Source organism: Sinocyclocheilus anshuiensis, unplaced genomic scaffold, assembly GCF_001515605.1.
Source record: "Sinocyclocheilus anshuiensis isolate Anshui unplaced genomic scaffold, SAMN03320099.WGS_v1.1 scaffold1075, whole genome shotgun sequence".
In the NCBI taxonomy this organism is placed as follows: Eukaryota; Metazoa; Chordata; class Actinopteri; order Cypriniformes; family Cyprinidae; genus Sinocyclocheilus; species Sinocyclocheilus anshuiensis.
The window spans coordinates 2,584,787-2,606,257 of NW_015544163.1; the positions used below are offsets into that span (position 1 = coordinate 2,584,787).

General features: G+C 35.7%; 3 protein-coding genes and 1 long non-coding RNA gene across 7 annotated transcripts in view; 1 reads left to right on the plus strand and 3 right to left on the minus strand.

Moving 5' to 3' along the window:
- The window catches only part of LOC107695682 (ras-related protein Rab-3D-like), a 10,401-nt gene extending 3,309 nt beyond the window's left edge, over positions 1-7,092 (minus strand). Inside the window, exons 1-2 of the mRNA XM_016495689.1 lie at positions 6,933-7,092; positions 3,251-3,484 (exon numbers count right to left, since the gene is read on the minus strand). Coding sequence (XP_016351175.1) covers positions 3,251-3,484 — 234 coding nt within the window. The 5' untranslated portion in view covers positions 6,933-7,092. The remainder of the gene's footprint in view (positions 1-3,250; positions 3,485-6,932) is intronic.
- Positions 7,093-7,394: 302 nt separating this feature from the next.
- Positions 7,395-14,755, minus strand: LOC107695722 (uncharacterized). Of its 3 annotated transcripts, none has more exons than XR_001635025.1 (3): positions 14,214-14,755; positions 7,553-7,659; positions 7,395-7,474 (listed from the first exon to the last, which is right to left on the minus strand). It is a non-coding gene; the product is annotated as an uncharacterized LOC107695722 (long non-coding RNA). The 3 variants fall into 3 exon arrangements; XR_001635024.1 differs by lacking the exon at positions 14,214-14,755 and adding an exon at positions 8,156-8,274; XR_001635023.1 differs by lacking the exon at positions 14,214-14,755 and adding an exon at positions 8,089-8,274.
- Positions 11,398-13,742, plus strand: LOC107695720 (transcription elongation factor 1 homolog). 2 transcript variants are annotated; one of them, XM_016495746.1, is made up of 4 exons: positions 11,398-11,493; positions 12,011-12,132; positions 12,217-12,287; positions 12,721-13,742. In XM_016495746.1, exons 2-4 carry the CDS (start codon positions 12,017-12,019, stop codon positions 12,783-12,785), a joined length of 252 nt encoding a protein of 83 aa, XP_016351232.1. In that variant the 5' UTR covers positions 11,398-11,493; positions 12,011-12,016; the 3' UTR covers positions 12,786-13,742. The 2 variants fall into 2 exon arrangements, with proteins under 2 accessions (XP_016351232.1, XP_016351233.1); XM_016495747.1 differs by having other exon boundaries at positions 11,404-11,493; positions 12,007-12,132.
- Positions 14,756-15,367: 612 nt separating the features above from the next.
- Positions 15,368-17,763, minus strand: LOC107695684 (calponin-1-like). Its single transcript, XM_016495690.1, has 4 exons — positions 17,689-17,763; positions 17,182-17,298; positions 16,138-16,284; positions 15,368-16,060 (listed from the first exon to the last, which is right to left on the minus strand). The coding sequence occupies exons 1-4, from the start codon at positions 17,689-17,691 to the stop codon at positions 15,827-15,829; spliced, it is 501 nt and encodes a 166-aa protein (XP_016351176.1). The 5' UTR covers positions 17,692-17,763; the 3' UTR covers positions 15,368-15,826.
- Positions 17,764-21,471: the final 3,708 nt, after the last annotated feature.

Here is a 21,471-nt window from a genome sequence, read left to right on the forward strand (position 1 = left end):
AAAAAATAAAATAAAATAAAATAATGAATTAAAAATCATCAAAGAGGTCTATGGACTATTGGTCTGGTTTGGCACAGCAACTATGTGCCGTCGCTTAGAAACCTGCTATTGGCTAAATTTATTTGCATGAAGAGCCATCCCATCATCAGAGAGGGAGGAGAGAACGTGTTTCCTGGGCAACCAGTGGCTCGCACAGGTTTACACACGGTCCACTAATGCCTGGCAAGAGTGACAGACAGCAGAGATGAGCTCCAGACTACAGGCAGATGGACAAAAAAACCTGAGACTTTCCAGAATACAGAGCGGCAAAATAAAAGAAAAAACATGCACCCTTCACCATCATATATATCATTAATTATGCAAGCACAATTACTATTCTCTTGCTTAGAATTATTACAACATTTCAAGGCCAAGGTGCAAAGAGACAAGAAAAAGAAAATCTGTGGTAATGGTAAACAAATGAAATCATTTTCCATTCGGCTAACTGTATGCTTTATGCATCATAAGCATGAATCATGCTCCACTTTATCGCTATAATATCCCCTTTTAGGATCTGAACCCAAACCTCTAAAGGCTCTTCAACCAGTAGCCTATTTCCATTTCTAAATTATGCATAAGAGACATTTATTTTATTAGAGTGAGCTGAAAATGCAAAAATGCACTGCAACCTTTTCATCTAACAGAATCGTCCCAATGCATCAGAACTCTTTCAAACTCAAGGTTTTGTTGAACAGACAGTCAAAGGCTGACAGATGCAGAGGTTCAGCGTGGCCAGGAGGAGCTTTTATCAGAAGCACAAGCCTTTCTGTTACTGCCACAGCACACATTAAGACGAAACGCACTGCTGAGAACGCAGCCACGCAGCTCACATTCAGCCCTAAACTAAAGCTTTAGTACTCACTCCCCACTTCTTCCTTTGCATAGTTTACAAGCAATTTCTGAGCGAAAACTACTGCATGTATGAACAGTATGCAAATGTTTTGGATGCTTAAAATACCTGATGAACTACAGTATACAGCATAGCACTGCACGAAATACTGTATCCCACAATGCATTGCACCAATTTGACCTTCATGTCCAGTATTTATGACGAATTAACTGGAAGTGATATCAGTAGCATTCTTCTTCTCATATGATTGAACAGCAAAAAGTTATGATGTTTGGATTGGATTAAAATACAAATTAATAGTTTCTATGTTTGCAAAATCCTAACTGGATCACATTTTCCGAATTAAACATGGACATCATCAGGGTTATTATAGGTAACTAAACCCATAAAACAATTCTTGCTACTTGAAATAAAATAATCTTCTACTTGAAAAAAAATCCTTTCTTTCTTTCTTTCTTTCTTTATTTTAGTTGGTTGCCAAGATAACAATTCTCATTTTCATTTATTGTATCTCTATGTATTAAATGAATGAAAACTATAAAGACACATTTAAGAAATAAAAACAACATTACTTCAAATAAAAATGAAAACTGTGTCAAAAATAGAATACTGTACTATATTGTTTATAAATGTTTATTGTTGCATAATGCTAACCGTTTCACATTCTAGTAGGCAGTTGTCAGTGTATACTGCACACTCTAGTTAGCAGTTGGACAAAATGCTTTAGAAATGATGGCAGCATCTCTGCTGTGGAGGAATTTACTGACTTCACTCCCACTCGCAGTCCCGTATCAACCGGCAGCTGACATTACAGCACATCTACACACCCATCTGCGGCTGCCAATTATGGCTTTCTGAGATGTTTTCTTTAATAACACCACTAATCTGAGGTTAAAACTTACAGCCTAAAGCTCGCATGCAAACAGAGCAGGAAACATTCAGACAGAGGAAACCTTCTTTTAGTCATCATACCTTTATCCTTTTAAGCCATTCTGCTTCTGTAAAACTGCCACCCTAGTTTTATACCATGATCCACAGACATGCATGTACTCGTTTGCCATGGTTTACACACTTTTTGACTGATGAATGACTTTTCCAGTAATTTGTGATTAGGCTTTTAAAAACAATTGAAAGAAATTGCACTTAGAGGTTAAGAATTCAATTTTAGAGTTAAATATAAATGACTACAACCATGTATATTTCAATTGCATTTTTCATGACTTTTTTTAATTTCATTAATTTCCATGATCTTTCCAGGCCTAAAACACAATTTTGTGATATTTCCATGAATAATGCAAACTAGTTTTGAACTACAGTACACATTAGTGGCCTCATGTGTGGCGAGGGGAGAGACAAACAACAAATGATATGTTTAGTCCACATTCAAAACTGTAAACGCTTCAGATGAACAGGTTTGAATCTATAAAATGCATCTTTGTACGCTGTCATCAATTGTCACTGAATAGCCTACATAGACCTTTTCTGCAACATCTGATCATTTACTAATAACCGCAAAAACCTAGAAAATCTTTTCACTGGAAAAGAACAAAATTGATCATCTCTAACCCAGCCTAAGTCCACAAAAAGAAACAGAGATGTGGTTAGTTGACATGTAATATGCTCATTTTTTAATCAACATCAATATTTTAGGTTGCAAAGGTGTGATAGTGCTCACTATTTTTATGCTTTTCACCATTTTTAATCAGCGTTTATGCTTCGCTAGTTAATTTTAAATAGTCCTGTGGTATGACACAATTTTTAAATTAAAAATTTCATTTTAATATTATAAGAAAACTTTTTAAATCAATTTTAATTGATTGATTTTTTAATTGATTTAAAGTTTTAAATCAATATGGTTCTTTTGAACTCTCTACTCATCAAAGACTCCTGAAAATAAATATTCTAAACTATTAAGCAGCACAACTGTTTTCAACACTGATAATAATCAGAAATGTTTCTTGAGCAGAAAATCATCATATTAGAATGATTTCTGAAGGATCCTGTGACACTGAAGACTGGAGTAATGATGCTGAAAATTCAGCTTTGATCACAGGAATAAATTACATTTTACAATATATTCAAATAGAAAACAGTTATTTTAAATTGTAATAACATTTCACAATATTACTGTTTTTACTGTATCTTTGTTTTTACTGTGTTGAACAAATGAAGACTTGACCATAAGAGACTTAAAAAAATATTAAACTTGCTGGCCCAAAACTTTTGAATGGTAGTGTTATTATTAAAACATAATTAATAAAATACTTGAATAGATGAGATTAGATTGCATTAAAATAGTTTAAAAATAGATTCTCCTATTAGTTTAAGACATCAGACTGATCAGGTGACAATCAAACTTACCCAAATTTGCAGTTTGATCCTTTTGTTGTTGCGAAAAACGGTTTTGACCTTAAAGTCGATTCCCACCGTGCTGACGAAGGCTGAAGTGAAGGAATCGTCCGCGTAGCGAAACAGGAAGCTGGTTTTACCGACGCTGCTGTTGCCGATGATGAGAAGTTTGAACATGTAGTCGAAGTTTTGGTCAGCCGCGTCTTTCTGTGACGGCTGGAGACGCGAGTCGGTCACTGATGCCATCTGAAACAGAGAAAACGAGTATTTCACGTTTCATTTCAAAATCAAGACAAAAGCCACTTGGTAAGATTGAAAAATCAAACCAATTCTGCTTATTTTATGTCCTAAAATTTTTATTTAGATACACTTAAATGCATAAAACTATATGAAATTTTACTGAACTACCTCCAAATATCTTTGGTTTCTCATTTAAAGTCAACATATAAACAAAACTGGCCCTTTCTTAACACATGTAAAAAAACAGTCCCATGTAACATTGTTTTCTCATCAAATATCCTGTTTCACTCTGAAATACGTCACATTACGGAAGTAAAATAGGTTTGCGAACACCGCTTCATGTTGACATCACATGTTCTGGTCTGAAAACACATCTCTGATTACCCTCGGAGCACAACCTTCAGAACCGGCCATATCCACCGACAGAAGAGCTCAAACTAACAGGCGAACTCTAGGGAATGGAAACAAAACCCCTCCACCGTCCAGCTGATCAATCAGACCCTCACGGGCCTGATGGAGAGGGTCTCCATGGCGACAGGCCCACAAAACAAAGCACGCAGACCCATTAAAAGGCGAGTGGAGCGCTCCAAACACCACTCCTCTCCAGAGGTGGAGATGTTACTACAAAGAGAGTGACTGCCCACAGCAAGCTATTGTCTCGAGCACATGAGAGCTCTTGTTAGGTAGTATCTTTTTGAACTCAATGGCAATATAATTTAGAACAGTAAGTCTGTGAGTTGGAGGGGGCTGAAGGACCTGTGTAAGTGGCACATGGAGAGACACTCTGGTTCTGATGATCATGTGCTCACTGCTTGGAGAAGCTTGTAACTGGCGGTTAATCCTAACGGTCAGGTTTACAGTGTAGGGTAAGGTTGCAAAATCATTGGGCAAGACAACAAGAAACACTTAAGAGGTTATGAAACATCTTCCTATTTTAAGAGAAAAATTGCTCTAATTAAAACAAGCCCAGAATGTGTTAAAAGTTAAATGTTTACTCATAGTTTCTTATTTTAATACTTTTATTCAGCAAGGATGCATTAAACTGATTGAAAGTGACAATAAAGACATTTATAATGTTACAAAAAAATCTATTTCAAATATCTGCTGTTCTTTTTTAACTTTCTAAGAAAGGATCTTGAGGAAACGTATCAGTTTCTGGAAAAATATTAAGCAGCACAACTGTTTTCATCATTGATAATAATAATAATTGTTTCTTGAGCAGCAAATCATCATATAAGAATGATTTCTGAAGGATCATGTGACACTAACAACTGGAGTAATGATGCTGAAAATTCAGCTTTACATCACAGGAATAAATTACATTTTAAATATATATTCAAATGGAAAACAGTTATTTGAAATTGTAATAATATTTCACAATATTACTGATTTTACTGCATTTTTCATGAAATAACTGCAGCCTTGGTGAGCATAACAGCATCATAAAAGCATCATAAATGTAGTCTATATAACAAAACCAACAACATTCTGGATATTTCTTGTGAACTATCACTTAAAGTAGCCTAATTTGGCAAACAATAATTAGGCTAAATTGCAAAAAACACAACAGAATCGTCTCTTTTACTTTCATACAATTATATGCATGTATAAACAACTTTTCAATTTTAAACAATGTTTTCACTTGCTGTTACCGCCTTATTATTCAAATGAAACATTAAAATTGAGTAAAACTATACTTTCTCTAAGGATCTAAGCTCCCTATAAAATCTTGTCACATGCTGAGCATGTGCACTGGCTGCATGAGGCCTTCTAACACTAAAACCAAAGCCAAAGATGTCAATGAAAGTGGATTTTATTCCATGATCTTCAATAACAAGACAAGCCAGATTACACAGCTGGCCCAAATCTCCCAAACTACTTTGCTGTTTCATTTATAATCATTTCTCCAGTTCAAATGCGTGTCTGGATGAAACCCTAAAACAACACCATAAAACAGACCTTACATGGCAGATCTATGCTCGCCATTCATTTTACCGCTCAATTTAATGGTTTTATACCAAACGGCACTCAGCACAGCTCTCTGTCCATTAGTAAGAACACCAAATCCCATCCCACTTGTCCCATGAGAGACACAAATCAATATTGCTATGGACTGTATGGAACCCCTTTCCTTCCCCTCCATTAACATTACTTTAATCTGCATAGAATCAGAGCTTAATATTTCACACCAACTACATATAACTACTAAAACATTAACTTCAACGCCACCACCTTCAATTAAGCAAGAAGCTTTATGAATTTAAGAACAATTGTGAATAATACGTCAAAATGATTTTCGTTCACATGGATCCAAGAAAACGCCTTAAAACGCTGTATTATGCATGCCAGACCAGTAGTTGGCGATGTCTCAGTTAATACTGAGACGATAACAGTATCATTTTCAAAACTTTTGAAACCCGTTTTCAAAAGTTTACGTTTTCAGGCCCCCAAAACATTGTTGGTGTTTAAAAGTATTGCGAAAACGTAAACGTAAAAGTATTTTTTTTTATTTTTTAGTTGAAGTTTAGTTTAGTCTCACCTTAAATTTACAAGAATAAACTTTTAACTAAAAACAGAAAACTTTATGCGTTTTGACTATTCATTTACATGATCTTGCCTCATAGAATCCCATTGTAAGTGCTTCAAAGCATACATATTTTTAACACTGAACATTGAAATGATCAGATTTAGAATATCAGATGTCTCAACAACCTACATGACCAATATTCCCCTCAGTTGTTTTGAATGTCCTCCTCAGGCGTGCTATATAGACCAGTGATCTGTGACACCTGACTTCATCACTTACACCAGAGGGCCAAATGGTGTTTTTGAGGGCCAGGGTCTCTGGTTACCATGGCACTGATCTGTCTATTGATCGTCTGGCAGATGTCCACAACTGTGCTGCAGACTGATTCAAAGATGACGATCACACAGTACATTTCATAAAATGAATAACATCCAAAGAATGCAATTAAATAACGTGTTGTTTAATCCATGCATGGAGGAGGTTTACCATACAACAACAAATACATGAAAACGGAAACCAAGAGCTTTCTTCCTAACAAAAAAATTTATCATGGTACAGTATCAGATACTACTTTGAAGTGTATCATGGTATTTAAATGGTATTCCAAAGAACAATACCGTGGAAGAATACCGAGGTAGAGCCATTGTAAATGTACCGAGAATTGTACAACGGTACTTTTTTGCAACTGTTCAGTTCTCAACCTAAATCTCGACCGAATTCGAATCTTCACTCTTTGGCGTTCTAAACTATTTTAAAGAACAAATAGGTCATAATCGCGATGGCTTGATGAACAAAATGTTAACAGTGCATGTCTTGCAGCATGACCCAAAGTTATAAAGCTTGTCCCATCCGGAGACAGAGAAAGAAAGGTGTATATGGGGGTCAAAATGACTCTCAAAAGCAGACTCAATTGGATGAAGATCTTACCTTCACACGGATTCTCGGTGCTTTATCTTGTGCTCCGGTAAAGCCACCGGGACTTCCTCCTCGCTTCCTCCTCGTATGTAACAAACTCGTTCGGTGTCTATGTGTGTGCGAGACCGTGAGTGAATGCGTGTGTGTGTGTGTGTGTGTGTGTGTGTGTGTGTGTGTGTGCGCGCGTGTGGGCGTGAGGGGCGGGGTGGGCAGCATTCAGGTTTGTTTGTAACTTTGGTAATAAAGAAGTAAATGCAAATAAAAACCATTCACAATGCTTGTTACTAGATATCTTGTAACAACTCTTTCAGAGCAGGCTACTTAGAGTAAACTGTATTTATTTTTTAATTGAAACTCAACATACATAGGTGTTTGATATTGATTGGTCACCTGTATGCCCTCATGCCAGTCCAGCAGTTCTCTAGGGTGGTACACAGCATATATGGCCAGATTGACTGCATCAGCACCCAGCAGACAGTAGAAATAAAATGGGAATAACTTGCTTTGCACAAGACCGAATGTGTGCATGGATACCTGGGAAATCAGCACAAAACCTGAAAATATAAAGAGGAATTAGAAGTATATGGAATGTTATATGATGACATAATTATCATAACACCATATTAATTTACCTGCTATGAAAGACACCCACACCTGCATTCCCCAGGTGAAGGAAATGACCAGAAGGTGAAGCACTTTCACAGTCAGTTGGGTCTCCCTCTGTAGCCATAATTAACTTCTGAAAGTGAATAATATTAATAAAAAAAAGTAATAAATAATCAACATATTTAAAAAAAGAAGAGATCACAAAAAATCTGCATCAGAATAAAGATTCACAGTCTCAGCTAAATCTAAAACTTTAACGTTAATGCATAGCATTTCACAAATAATAACATGCATTATGCCATTATGCGTGCACATGCATTTAAAGCGTGTCAGTACAGGTAAGAGTTTTGTGTATGGTCTGATTGTCGAGAACAACATACTATTGCTAAACAGAGGCTCTAGTTCTTGCGCCTACAAACCTTACCGATGATCCTGATCGGTTATGCTTTTGGATCCGCTAATATAATTTGCATCAGTTTACTTTTTGTCCCGTTAATAAGAAATGACAACAGCACGTTTCAAGGCTTCCGTGATAGTCGTTCACGCAATTTCTGTTACTTACGCAAGCAATCACACTGAAGCGATTTCCTTCTCAGAGTGAACTATGCCGGTCTATAGAAAATACGTACCCGAGTTTATGAGTCTCTTTATGCAGTTCTTTCTACGGTCACTTTCGAAAAAAACTGGTGCTTATCTTCCGCACAAAATTTCTGTTGCTCCTGTAGTTGCTAAATATCGCACTGTGTTAGTCCCGCCCCCGTGATCACACCACCCAATCACACTCGATTATTCAAATGCATGGACGTCTGTCACCCAATCACGATGCAAGGAGCTGCTTGTCTTTCTAAAGTCCGTCCAAAATTGTCACTAATTAACTCTGGCAAATAAGTAACGTTAAACCAGTACTACATATAGAATATCTTTTATAACACCGAATCTGTTATAACACCCAATCTATTTAGTATTTTGTATATACTAGGATAGTATTTATTAATATTATGAATCAGCTTTTATTTTTTATATTTTAGGTTTTCATTTTAAAGTTTTAGTCATTTTGCATTTTGATATGTGCTTTTGCCATTTTTATTAGTTTTTAAAATGTTTTATTTAGTTTATTTCAATTTTGGTAATTTATTTTAGTACTTGAACTTAAACTTATTTCAGTTAGTTAGTTGCCAAGGAAAATGTGTACACACACACTCACACACTCACACACACTCACACTCTCACACTCACACTCACACACACACACACACACACACACACACACACACACACACACACACACCGGGACCACCTCGTTCAGGCGATCTCAGACCGATTGTTTTGGCGCGGATCCGAGAGTGATTGCCGTGTTCACATATGCCCAAACGAACCGAGCTAAGGGGGGAAACGCAGCAGGTTCCATATCAACGGGCCAGATGTGACAGCACCCTTAAAGTCTTTTTAAAGCGCCCTGTGGTGTCTCTGTAACTCTACAGATCTGTTTTTGCCAAGTGTTACCTGCATTTGAAGCCACAGAGACATTTTTGTACAGTAGCTAGTTCAAACCCTTAATACCACCACCCCCAAATCTGAGGGAACACTATGATAATTATGCTTGTTCTGTTTAATGGAGACCACAACCACAATTACCATAGAAACACACCATTTACCTCACCTTAGATGAGCACGTTCACATTTATAACATCACGAGTTGATGTGTGAAAGACCTAACTGATGCGTACCACCCACAATGCACTGAGAGATGGAAACTTGGCTTTCTCCGAGATTTACTTTAGCAGCAAAAGCAACATCTCAGTGTTTCAATTTACTACAGATCCCACACACACACTCCCAAGAGCAGCAACGTTGGAGCCCGACGCCAACTCCGTCACTTCTTCAGCAAAAGCACCCTTGTGATGACTGTGGATCTGCTATTCTTGTTGAAGAGTGTTGATGTGCAACAGATGCTAATTGGTCACAGGAGGAGAAGCGTTCCAAAGACTTGTCAGAGTAGATATACAACTTGTCTGCTCAAGGTAAGTGTTTCCTTCAGCACAGAACATTTTTTGTCAAATTTTTTTCTGGTGGAATAAATCGATTATTTTTCAATGTCTACCAATTATAGGTCACACAGGCAATAAGTACACAAAGGAACACCACTGGAACTGCTCATACACACACTATGTACACAACACACACACATCTCTCTCCCCTCAGTCATGAAATGTGCTCTCTTCTTGTGCTACAAAAATTCAGATCCCTCTACCTCTCAACCGCACTGCCCAAAAACCTCACAGAGCTTGACGGAGTTGACTGAGCATGCCCAGAGGGTGCTCGACTCATTTGAAGGAAATTGTAAAGGAGACACAGAAAGCTAAACAAATTACACAGAGGAGAGTTGAGACAAACAGAGAAAGAGGGGCGCCGTAATTCTACTGGTGTTAGGTTTCTCGTCCCTGGACATGCTGAATATTAAATCTAAAACTGGAACAGAGCTATTGCACAATCAAGTGCGCCTGAATGCACCGACTTGGATGCTGCAATGGCGATGCTTTGAAATATTTCTGTAGTGTTATGTAGGTTAGCCAGCAGACTTATATGTGTCAACAAAGCTCTGCTCGAAAATATGTTTCAGGTCATTGCTGCTCTACGAAGGAAATAGACTTAAGGGATCTTCTTTCCATTTGTAAGTATAATAAATCAAATCAGCAGTAGACAGGCATGTCTGTTGTGAGACAACTGATTTTGATATATCAGAACATTAAATTTACCAATGGACGATAGCCATAGATAGATAGACAGATAGACAAACAGACAGATGGATGGTAGATAGAGATTCTCACCTGACTTCCTACTGTTTGAACTGTTCTGTTTGGACCCCAGCTGCTTAATCCACAACGTTGGAGCTGTAATCTCTGTTTAAAATACAACATAAGATTGATTTGCACTTGTATATCAGTCATATCCATAAATGCAAGACTCGTATGTTGTTGTTGTGTTGCTTATTTTTGCATGGGGTCCAAACTTACCCTCACCTTCTGGGACAACATGTGTCTCCATGGTTGATGTGGGTTTGGAGCCATCATCTGGATTGAGGGTGAGAAAGAAACGGAAAGAGACTACCATTATTGAGGTTAATACAATCTACTCTCCACAACTGTTGAATGATTGGGATTTGCACATGGCCCGGCCAATAGCACAGAAAACAAAGTGGGTGAGGGATAGAAGATATAAAGTGAGAAAATAAAAGTGAAAAAACACAGATAAATAACAGTGTTTATCCACTCACACACACACACACACACACACACACACAGAACATATTTGTTAATGTGTCGAGATTTGAACGGAATATGGTTTAGTGCTCCTAACATCAAATTCATGATATAAAATGCAGTACAAAACAAACAAACAAACAAACAAACAAACAAACAAACAAACATTAAAATACAACACAGTATTAAAATGCAGTGCAGCGCAATATGTACATAATGTTAACGTAAGTTATTTGGTTTGCTTGTTTATGGGCGTATAATAAGTGCTTCTGAAAACGATATAGACTTATTTATTTTCTTAAAACAGTTAAATTATAGTTTGTTCATACTCACCCAATGAAATTATTAGATAATATTGCAGTTCTGATGTTTAACGGTAGGGGTCAGAGCTGATCCTCATTGAAACCAAAGGAACTTAGGCTATTTAAACCAAGCGTTTATAAGAGCATAAAAAGGAGAATTGTTTGAAAGAAAATTATGCGCACAGAATGCACACAATGAATATTCACTGAAATTGTACGTTTTCTTCTCTCACCAAAGGAACTCAGTTTTGAACTCTGTTGTGGTTCTGGTGTTCACCGTTAGAGGGCGCTCCGCTTTTAAACTGCAGGGACATTTGACCGAGCGGAAGTACATCTTCTGTTTATTCTTTGTAGGCGCTGTGTGCTCGTTTTCCTTGAGAGTCGCCTCACATTAATCGCAGTTTGGTAAGAGATTTGTTTTCCCCAGAAAGCATAATGTCTTTCTTAAATGTTTAAATGCTTGTATATTTATCGTGAGTGTTTTGGCCATATGGTTTACATTGTATTTCCATTTTACTGATTGTGTTTATTTGATTTTCTGTGTTTATGTTGCCTCTTAAGATTTTAGAGCGCCTCTAAATATCATAATGTTAAAACTAAATAAAAATTAGAAACATGCCAGCTAGATATTCACCAGTTTAAATATAAATTTGTATTATTGTATACATTTGTATTATTGTCGTTTCAGTTTTAAGACAAAATGCACAATCAAAGTGGTTTAAGCTGTTGTTAGAAAGAATGTCCATTCATTTTACATTATTTTTAGATGCTAAATGTTATTATATAGAAGTCTGTGTGTTTATGTTGCAAACCTCATGGCTGCAAAAGCCTGTTGCTTCTGTATATTTGACACAAGCGGCTCCTTCAGTTAATGTTCAAAGATTGCTTTAAAGTATATTTCATCTAATTTTGCTCCAGGAAGCAAAAGATGGGACGCAGAAAGTCGAAGAGAAAACCCCCTCCCAAGAAAAAGATGACCGGAAATCTGGACACCCAGTTTACCTGCCCCTTCTGTAACCACGAGAAATCATGTGACGTCAAGATGTAAGATGTAATAAAACTCCTTAAGTGTTACTGAAAGATCTAACAAAACTATCACTAATGCACAAAAATTCTACTTTATTCCAGGGAACGAAGTCGAAATACTGGGATAATATCCTGTACTGTGTGTCTAGAGGAATTCCAGACACCAATAACTTGTATCCTTCTCGAAATTTGATACATTTATAAGATATGAGTATCTGTATTTATTGCATGATGTATATTATTAAAGGAATAATCCATCCAAAAATACAAATTTGCTGACAGTTTACTCACCCACAGGCCATTCAAGATGTAAATGAGTTTGTTTCTTCATGGGAACAGATTTGGAGAACTGTAGGATTACATTACTTGCTCACTCTTCTGCAGTGAATGGGTGCCGTCAGAATCAGAGTCCAAACAGCTGATAAAAACATCACAATAATCCACACCACTCCAGTCCATCAGTTAATGTCTTGTGAAGTGAAAAGCTGCATGTTTGTTAGAAACAACGTTTCTTAGTTAACATTTCTCAGTTAATATTTTCAGCAAATTTTGGGGTGAATTATTTGTTTAATGTGACGTCGGTCTTGTCCTTAATCACTCTCTCAGATCTTTCGGAGCCGGTGGACGTGTACAGTGATTGGATAGATGCTTGTGAAGCAGCCAATCAGTAGTTTTGCTGGGTCAAATGTCACAGACGACCAAATACACTTGAAGACTTTTGTTTGTTTTAAACTGCTGTACTGATTCACTGTTCAGTCTTGTATTGAAGCTGAAAGAATGATCGAATAAAGCCACAGATGGAGGTTCGGGCAACATTGAGATGATGATGATTTAAAATTCAGCCTTTTCCCTTTTGTTTATCGTTACAGAAATGCTGAGGAAAATGCAACGAACATCATTCATTTCAAAATAGCTGTGTTTTGTTGTTTTCATTTGTTTCTAATCTTTTAGTTTGTCTTGGTTATTTTACAATTTAGGTGTTTATAAGACCATGTAGTGTCAATAAAACATCTGCATGTTCTCTCTTATGGAAATCTGTGGTCTGTTTCTGTTGTGGAATCAGTTAAAATGTAAATGTTCATAAACAATTCAGTTTTTAACCAGTACTCATGGAAAATAAAGACAAGTCATTTGAAAATAGTGATTTATTAGTTTTTCACTTGCTCAGCCTTTGTTGGTAAGCCTTATAAATAAAGACATTAGAAGCATTAATGCAAGAGGGACACGCTGCATCACCTTCTGTGAGAAACGAAAGTAATTCACCGTTTTATGTTCTTGTGTTCAGCTGTTTCCAGCGGTAATGCAAAACAATGACAATCCTTAACACACACTGATATAGAAATGAAATAGGACTAATATCTTCAACAACTGATTTACATGAGGGTGAGATCTAGTCGCGTCCAAATGTTGTTTTTTTTTAAATAGCTAAATATATTAACTATGCACATTAAAACTTATTTTATATGTAGACTCACAACCATCCTAAATAGTGAGCAGGTCTTGCCTGTTGTATTTTTGCATAATTTCACTTTCATAATTGAGTATCAGGTTTGGCAGGCTAAAAGCGGTAACACTCGTTAAGTTTACAAAATAATTTCTATATAGCTATTGGGAGCGAGTCATTTTTCTAAAAAAAAAACAAAGGTGCCATTACAATTTAAGTCATGCAGTTTTGGTTCACGCTTTTTCACAGTATTGAAAAAAAAAAACGAACAGTAGTTTGTTCTCTATTTGTCCGTCTACACTCTAATAAAAGGATAAACTGAACCCCCCCCAAAAAAAAAAAGTTTTGAAATATTTTTGGCCAGACTGCCCCAAAATCCTCCCTATAAACAGTCATTTTACTAGCTTAATTAATTATTAAAATGTCTTTCAATAATTATACTCCATTAAAATAATGTAGATAAACTGCTTTGTGGGCAATCTCTAGTAGCTTGATGAAATACTATTCTGCACAACAGAAGACATGTACTTCTCACTTCATTCACCAAGACCTTGAGATTTCAGCTTCCTCTCCCTTTCGTTTTACTTTTCTCATTTTCTTAGTAATGACTCCACATGCAGGTTTTCTGATGAATGAAGAAGCTTAGTGTGTTTACCCCAGCAGGACATGATAAACATGCTCCTGGATCAACATCCTCCGATAGCGTTCCTGTCAGTGAATCAGCTTTTAGGGCAGGACACTCAAACTCAATTTCAAGTTCTTGCAACTCTATTTAACACGTCTGAATTAGCTAATCAGAATTACTTGAGAAGTACAAGCAGGTGTGCTGGAGCAGGGTTTACACCCTTTCAAACAATCACGCAGAATCGACATTATTATTTGACTATTTCAATGTTGTTTTGAAGCTTATAGCTGAATGACAGCATCTATAAAAAAATCCATACAATCTCTTAGACGCAGTAGTGAAGTTCACTTGGGTTTCTTCAGGAAATTGGCAGTAGTGGGGCGTCTTTCGTGGATTTCCTCTTCCTCCATCCAATCAAAAGAGCATCATGAAACCTATTAAAAGCTGCTGGTGTGACCAAATCCACTGAAAATCCACTATGGGGCAGAAGTTTGGAATAACGAGATATTTTTAAACTTTTTTTGTTTTTTAGGAAGTCTCTTGCTTATCAAGGCTGCATTTATTTGATCAAAAAATACTGTAAACAGTAATATTGTGAAATATTATTACAATTGCAAATCTCTTTTTTCTATTGTTATATATTTTAAAATGAAATGTGGTCAAAGCTGAATGTTCAGCATCATTACTCCAGTCTTCAGTGTCACATGATCCTTCAGAAATCATTCTAATATGCTGATTTGCTGCTCAAGGAACATTTCTTATTCTTATCAATGTTGAGTTTTTTTTTATTTTTTAAAACAATACACTACCATTCAAAAATGTAGGGTACAATTTTTAAAGAAATTAATTTTTTAGTTAAATTGATCAAAAGTGACAGTAAATACATTTATAATTCTCAAATAAATGTATCAGTTTCCATAAAAATATTAAGCAGCAAAAACATGATAATAATAAGAACCATTAAAAACAATTGAGCACCTATAATAACTAAGCAGCAAATTAGCATATCAGACTGATTTCTGAAGATCATGTGACACTGAAGATTGAAGTGATGATGCTGAAAATGCAGCTTTGATCACAGGAATAAACTACATTTTACAATATATTCAAACAGAAAACAGTTCTTTTGAATTGTAATAATATTTCATTGTTTTACTGTATGTTTAACCAAATAAATGCAGTTTTGGTGAGCATGAGATACTTCCTTTAAAAACATCAAGAAATCTAAATGATTCTAAACTAGTAGTGTATATGTACTGTAACTATGAGGCATCATAAATATAATACCTCCACATTTATCATCTGCATTATTTTTTCATATAAGAAAATTGGGCCATGCAGGAGATGGGAAAATGACACGCTCAAAAATAGCAATAAAATCAAATAAAACTGAAATAATAATAATAATAAAACTACATAAGTGAGAAGCATGTAAAGCCTGTGTGTAAAAGACATTTGAAAGACATTCCTCCTAAGTTTGTTTTCTACGAACGGTCAGTCACTGAGGTTCTCAGCTTTGATCGGTGGCTGTGATGTCAGGAAACAGTTGAAGCTGGTCCTACTGGTCGACATGACTTTGGAATTTAAAAATAGTGCAGGTGAGTTTTAAAAAAAAGCAGTGTGCTGGCAGCTGTCTGTTCATCCTAGTCAGAATCCTGATATCCATCCATCTCTGAGTCCTGGCCGTTGTAGTCATTAGGGCTGGAGCAGTACTTGCTGTCGTACACCTGACGCGGCAGACCGTACACCGTCATGCCGGTCTGGGACGCCACTTTATTGGTGCCCATCTGCAGCGAGACGGTAGAGGTGTCGCACATCTCCATGTCCAGCTTCTTATCGAAGATCTGGCGCTTGGTGCCGGGGGCCGTCATGCCGGACTGCGGAGGAGGAAAAGGGAAAGAAATATGAACAGTACTAGGAATTGTAAAACAAATTCTGAAAGCGTTTTGAGTACCTGACTGGCTCCTTTGTTGGTGCCCATCTGCAGGCTGATTGTTGATTGGTCCAGAGGATTCTCCATACCCGTCTTTGGGTCATAGAGGTGACGCCGTGTGCCGTAAGATGTCATGCCCTTCTGACTGGCAAACTTATTGGTGCCCATCTGAAAACGCAAATGAGTGAGGAAAAAAATAACTGTGAAGATGTTATAGATAAGGAATGACTCGTCACGTAAAAATGAAATTATATAACATACATACACTACTGTTACACTAAGGGTCTTTTTTTTGTTCAATAATAATTAAATGTTTTTGAAAGAAGCCTCACCAGGTAATATTGTAAAATATTATTACAATTTCAAATAACTGTTTTCTACTTGTATAGGTATTAAAATGTAGTTTATTCCTGTGATCAAAGCTGAATGTTCAGCATCATTACTCCAGTCTTCAGTGTCACATGATCTATTATTATTATTATTATTATTATTATTATTATTATCAATACTGAAAAAGGTTTTTGCTGCTTAATATTTTTGTGATACTTTTTTTCCAGTATTTTTGAGGAATAGAAAGTTTAAAGAAAAACGGCATTTATTTGAAATGGAATTTTTTTGTAACATTATATATCTCTTTACCGTCACTTTTGATCAATTTAATGTGTCACTGCTGAATAAAAAGTATTAATAACTTAAAAAAAAAACGTTTGAAATGCAGTCTATAATTTAAAAAAACATTAGTATAAAATATAATATAACACTGTATAATATATACATAAAAATAAAATGTAAATAAATATAAACAAATATATCAAATAAATATAAAAATAAGACATTAATGCTTATATAAAATAATATTAATATGCTAATATATAACAGATTCCATTGAATTTGATTTGATTTAATAAAATCGCAGTAACAGGCATCATTATACTTTTTGGTTAAAAATGTTATTTTCTTGATTACTTTTTTTTTCAATGAATAAGGCTTTAATTAAAAAAAAAAAACATTCATTTATTTTTATATACAAAGAAAAAAGGTTATTACCGATGAACAACTACTGACCTGCAGACCAATAATATTGCGTCCCTCCTTTAGTTTCTCCGGATCAAATTTGCGTTGTTGTTTCTCTGCATATTTCACTCCAATGTCGTATTTAGAATGGACGCCTTTAGATTTTGCCTGCATTTCAAAATAATGATAGATAAATAAAAGTAAATAATAAAGGAACCAGACATTTTCAATTTAAGGCATAGAAGTAGAGGATGTTATTATTCATATACAAAACAAACACGTGCAAGTAACTTCTTACACGTTGAACACACAAAGAGAAGAGAGATTCCTTTTTTGGTGTTTACTAGATTGTTGGTTTGTGGAAAAACGACTGATCATCCAGCTCAAATACCACATGTTTTGATGTTAATCTCTCTGCTAACAGTTAAACACTCCCATATGAATCTCCTTACTATGAACTTTAGAAATAAAAAGTAGGAATAATACAGAAGTCCTTAGTCTTCAGTCTTGACTTAGTCCTTATCATTTCTGTATTAAAATGCATAATGTGTGACTCACCATCCCAGCCAGTGTAATAAGCGTGCACTGGACCTGAGTGTGGTTGACGTTCTCAAACAGGTCGTTGGCCTCAAATATATCATAAATTATTTCCGATTATTATCAGTGTTGAGAACACTTTTGCTGCTTAATATTGTGCGTGTTTTCTGAAGTATTAACCTCTTTCAAAAGAAAAAAAAATCTTAGTGGCTCCAAACTTTTGAATGGTAGCTTATACAGTATACATTTTAAAATAATATCTCAATATTGATTTACAAAAAGATGAATGACAAGACATGCATATCTGCTCTTCATCCAAAACATTTTCTTGATGAAAATGACAATTTTCTAGCATGTTTCTTCCAAATAAACTCCATAACTTATTTATAATGTTTCTCTTTGTCTCAGTTCATCAGATGGATTTCTTAAAATGAAACATTGTGGCTGTGGCTGACTGCGCTGTAAAGGAAAAGAAGAATTGGAATATAAAATATAAGCTTCCTTATATTCCTGCATGATTGTCTCCTTCATTGTATTGCAGTGTTGGCAAAATATTTACTCTCAACAGCAACGCAATAGATCTCAGTCTTTCACTCCTGAAGTATTTCTAATAAAGGAAGAACAAGACAGAAAAAAGGAAGAGAGAGAGAGAGCTGTTTTTCCCAAGTTTGGTGCGCTGGTGTGGAAGCCAAACAAACACTGTAACTTGAAATCAGTGTTATTGTTGGCCTTTTCTCTCTTTCTGTCCTCCATGTCACTTCTCCACCCACAGCTGATGCCCTCCATTCTGATTTTTAGCTCCTCACTATCGTTTCTTCTCGCTCCTGTCTGCTCGTGTGAAGTGACGTACTTAGCACACGCTAAATGTGTCCGATAAAAGAACGCCAAGACCGATAGCACTCATAAGCTTCCAAGGAATTCTGCACAGAGCTTGATTTATTGTTTTTCTCTCATTCTGGATCTGGAACAGACCTCAGTCTAACTCTATAGAGGCCAGGCCAAGACTGGATTTTTTTCAAGCAGGAATTCTGTCAAAGACTGCCCGGATAACATTCCTTTATACCCTTGGTTATACTAGAAATACCTGCATGTTGTACATTGACATTTATTTTTAGCAGTTATGTTGTATATGATTCCTAACTCCTAAAAATAAAGAATGATTCCATGAAGAACCTGTAACATACGTGGAATCTTTTTGTTACACAAATGAAGAAGGTTCTTTCGATTATTAAAATAGTCTTCACACTAAGAAAAAAAAAAAAATTATTTGAAGAACTGTTCACTGAGAAGTTCTTTTGGGAACCCAACATTGTTCTTCTATGGCATTATTGCAAAAATACCCTAGGTCTTTCATTGGTGCATCATGAAGGATAAAAAGACAAATAAAAGTCTAATGTAATTTTCTTACCTTTTTTAAAGAACAGGTCATAGTCCAAGTATAACAAAAATATAGCTAACAAAAATATATTCTACACTCTTAAAAATACCGGTTCTAAATGAATTAATTTATTAAATGTTTTTTTTTTTTTGTTGTTGGCATTGATGCCATAGAAGAATCATTTTTCTTAAGTGTGAGGAACTTTTTAAATATCTATTCTACACCCTTAAAAATAATGGTTCTTTATTGGCATCAATGGTTCCATCAACCTTTCCACTGGACAAAATGTTCTTTATAGTGGGAACAAATTCTTTAGATTATTAAAATGTTCTTCACACTAAGAAAATAAAATGGTTCTGTTGATTGAAAGGCTTTTGGGAACCCAAAATGGTTTTTCTATTGAATTGCTATGAAACTTTTTTTTAAGCCCTTTTGGAAGTTTTATTTTTTAAGAGTGTAAAGAATTTTCCCCTTATAAAGAACCTTTTATGTAATGGAATGGTTTACAAGGATGTTAAAGGTTCTTCATCATGGAACCACAGAGGCTCTTGTTAAGCTATTTTATGTTTTTTTCTTTAAGTTATTTTATTTTGTGTTAAGTTATTTTTTTTTTGAATGTTCTCTGAAAGTTCAAATCAAAACATCCAGTTTTTTAAATGTTATTTTATTTTTTGTACTTAAAGACAACATTAAGGGGAATGTTATATTTTATTATTTTGCAGACATCATTTGAATGTAACTTTTGAACGTTCTCTAAACCATCTTAGATGAACGTCCAACTAAAATGTTTTTTTTTTTTTAAAGTTCCATAAACAATGTATAAATAATGTTTTTGTGCTAACATTTTAAGAACATTATAGAAGACGAGATAACTTTGAATTAATGTTACAGGGAAAATTTTTGTTCATAACATTGAGAGAACCTTGCCAAAAAAACCTTTGTGAACGTTCCCTGTTGGCTGGAACAAAGATGATCTTCCAGCATCAGGGTGGGATGTCCAACAATGCTCCTCCTTATTCTAAACTGTTTACAACATGCTCCTCTTCTCAGATATTGTGAGTGAACACAACTCTTCCTTATATGGGGACCGAAAACCACATACCTAGTGCTCAGGAAGACACTCCTGACATAATACCAATGACACGCAAAATCCAGTGTGCCACCTGAAATTGTGCAGCATGACTTCTGGTAATCCAGAGAATACAGATATGTGTGGTGCTCAGGAAGTGGGATATCAATGACAGCTCAAGGCAAAAAGCCCAAATTTTAGGTATTTTTAAAAGTGGACCACTAAGACTAATATAAGTCTATGTAAGGAGTAAATGTGGTAGAAGTTTGACAGAGGAATCAATAAAATAACGTCAAGGACAAAAGCTATGACTGAGGCTATTAAATATTTCAGTATGACTGACATGGTTCTTTGCCATTTTATAGATGCAACTTCATCAAAACAATGTGCAAATTCGACTAAAATCAACTAAACATCAATTTGCACCTTCATTCATGACACTTCATAATTAGGAATGAGTGCTAGGTGTCAAAAATTACAATATTTGGTAAAGTTCTGGTAAGTTAGTAAAGTTTAGCCAGAAGCTGAGGCGAGTTTACGGTTATCCATCCATGTCACTACATATCACACTTTATTTTTGCACGTTATTGACGAAATGTATATTATTTAACGACGTTATACCATTCGACCGTCGACACTCGAATTATAGCCTGCTTTCGGCGTCTCTAGCACAGTTAGCTAAACGTTCACATTTTTAAGGCGTTTAAAACGAAACAATAATCATATTTGTGCAATGTAAACCTTTAATAAGGTGAAAATAACCGTACATGTTCTGTCAACTTACCGTCTGATAATAATTCAAACAGAAAGCGGTCTAGCGGTGAAGTGTTGCTATGGAAACGCGCTTTATTAACGTCTGTTATTAGCGCACGTACTAACTTGTAGCCTACTCTTATTTATTTATTTATTCTTTTTTTTTGTTACTGAAATTCTGTTTGAAAGATTACACTTTTAAGACCTATTTTCCTCCTTGCCCCTTTTGTTTTGCTTACTTTGGTGCAGACAAAATTAGTTGGTTTGGATCCCCATTAATCCCCATCCTCTTGTTGACATATTTGAAATGATGTCAACACTTTAAAAAAAAATACACAAATTCCTGGTATAGAATTTGATACCGTGATCAAATAAATGATATAAATGATACTGTAACGTGTTAACTTCAGTAGCGCACGTGCTGTCCGCGCATCTTTGACAGCTGTCAATCAAAGCAGATGCCTACCTTACTCTTGACCTCCGCAGACAGTCCAAAAGCAGGTCCGCTCTTGAAATGCGCTGTCATTGCGCTTTTCAACAGACTCAGACGCGAGGATGGCGGTATAACGTTAGATCTGGAACCTCCAGTCCAACTGTCCGATCA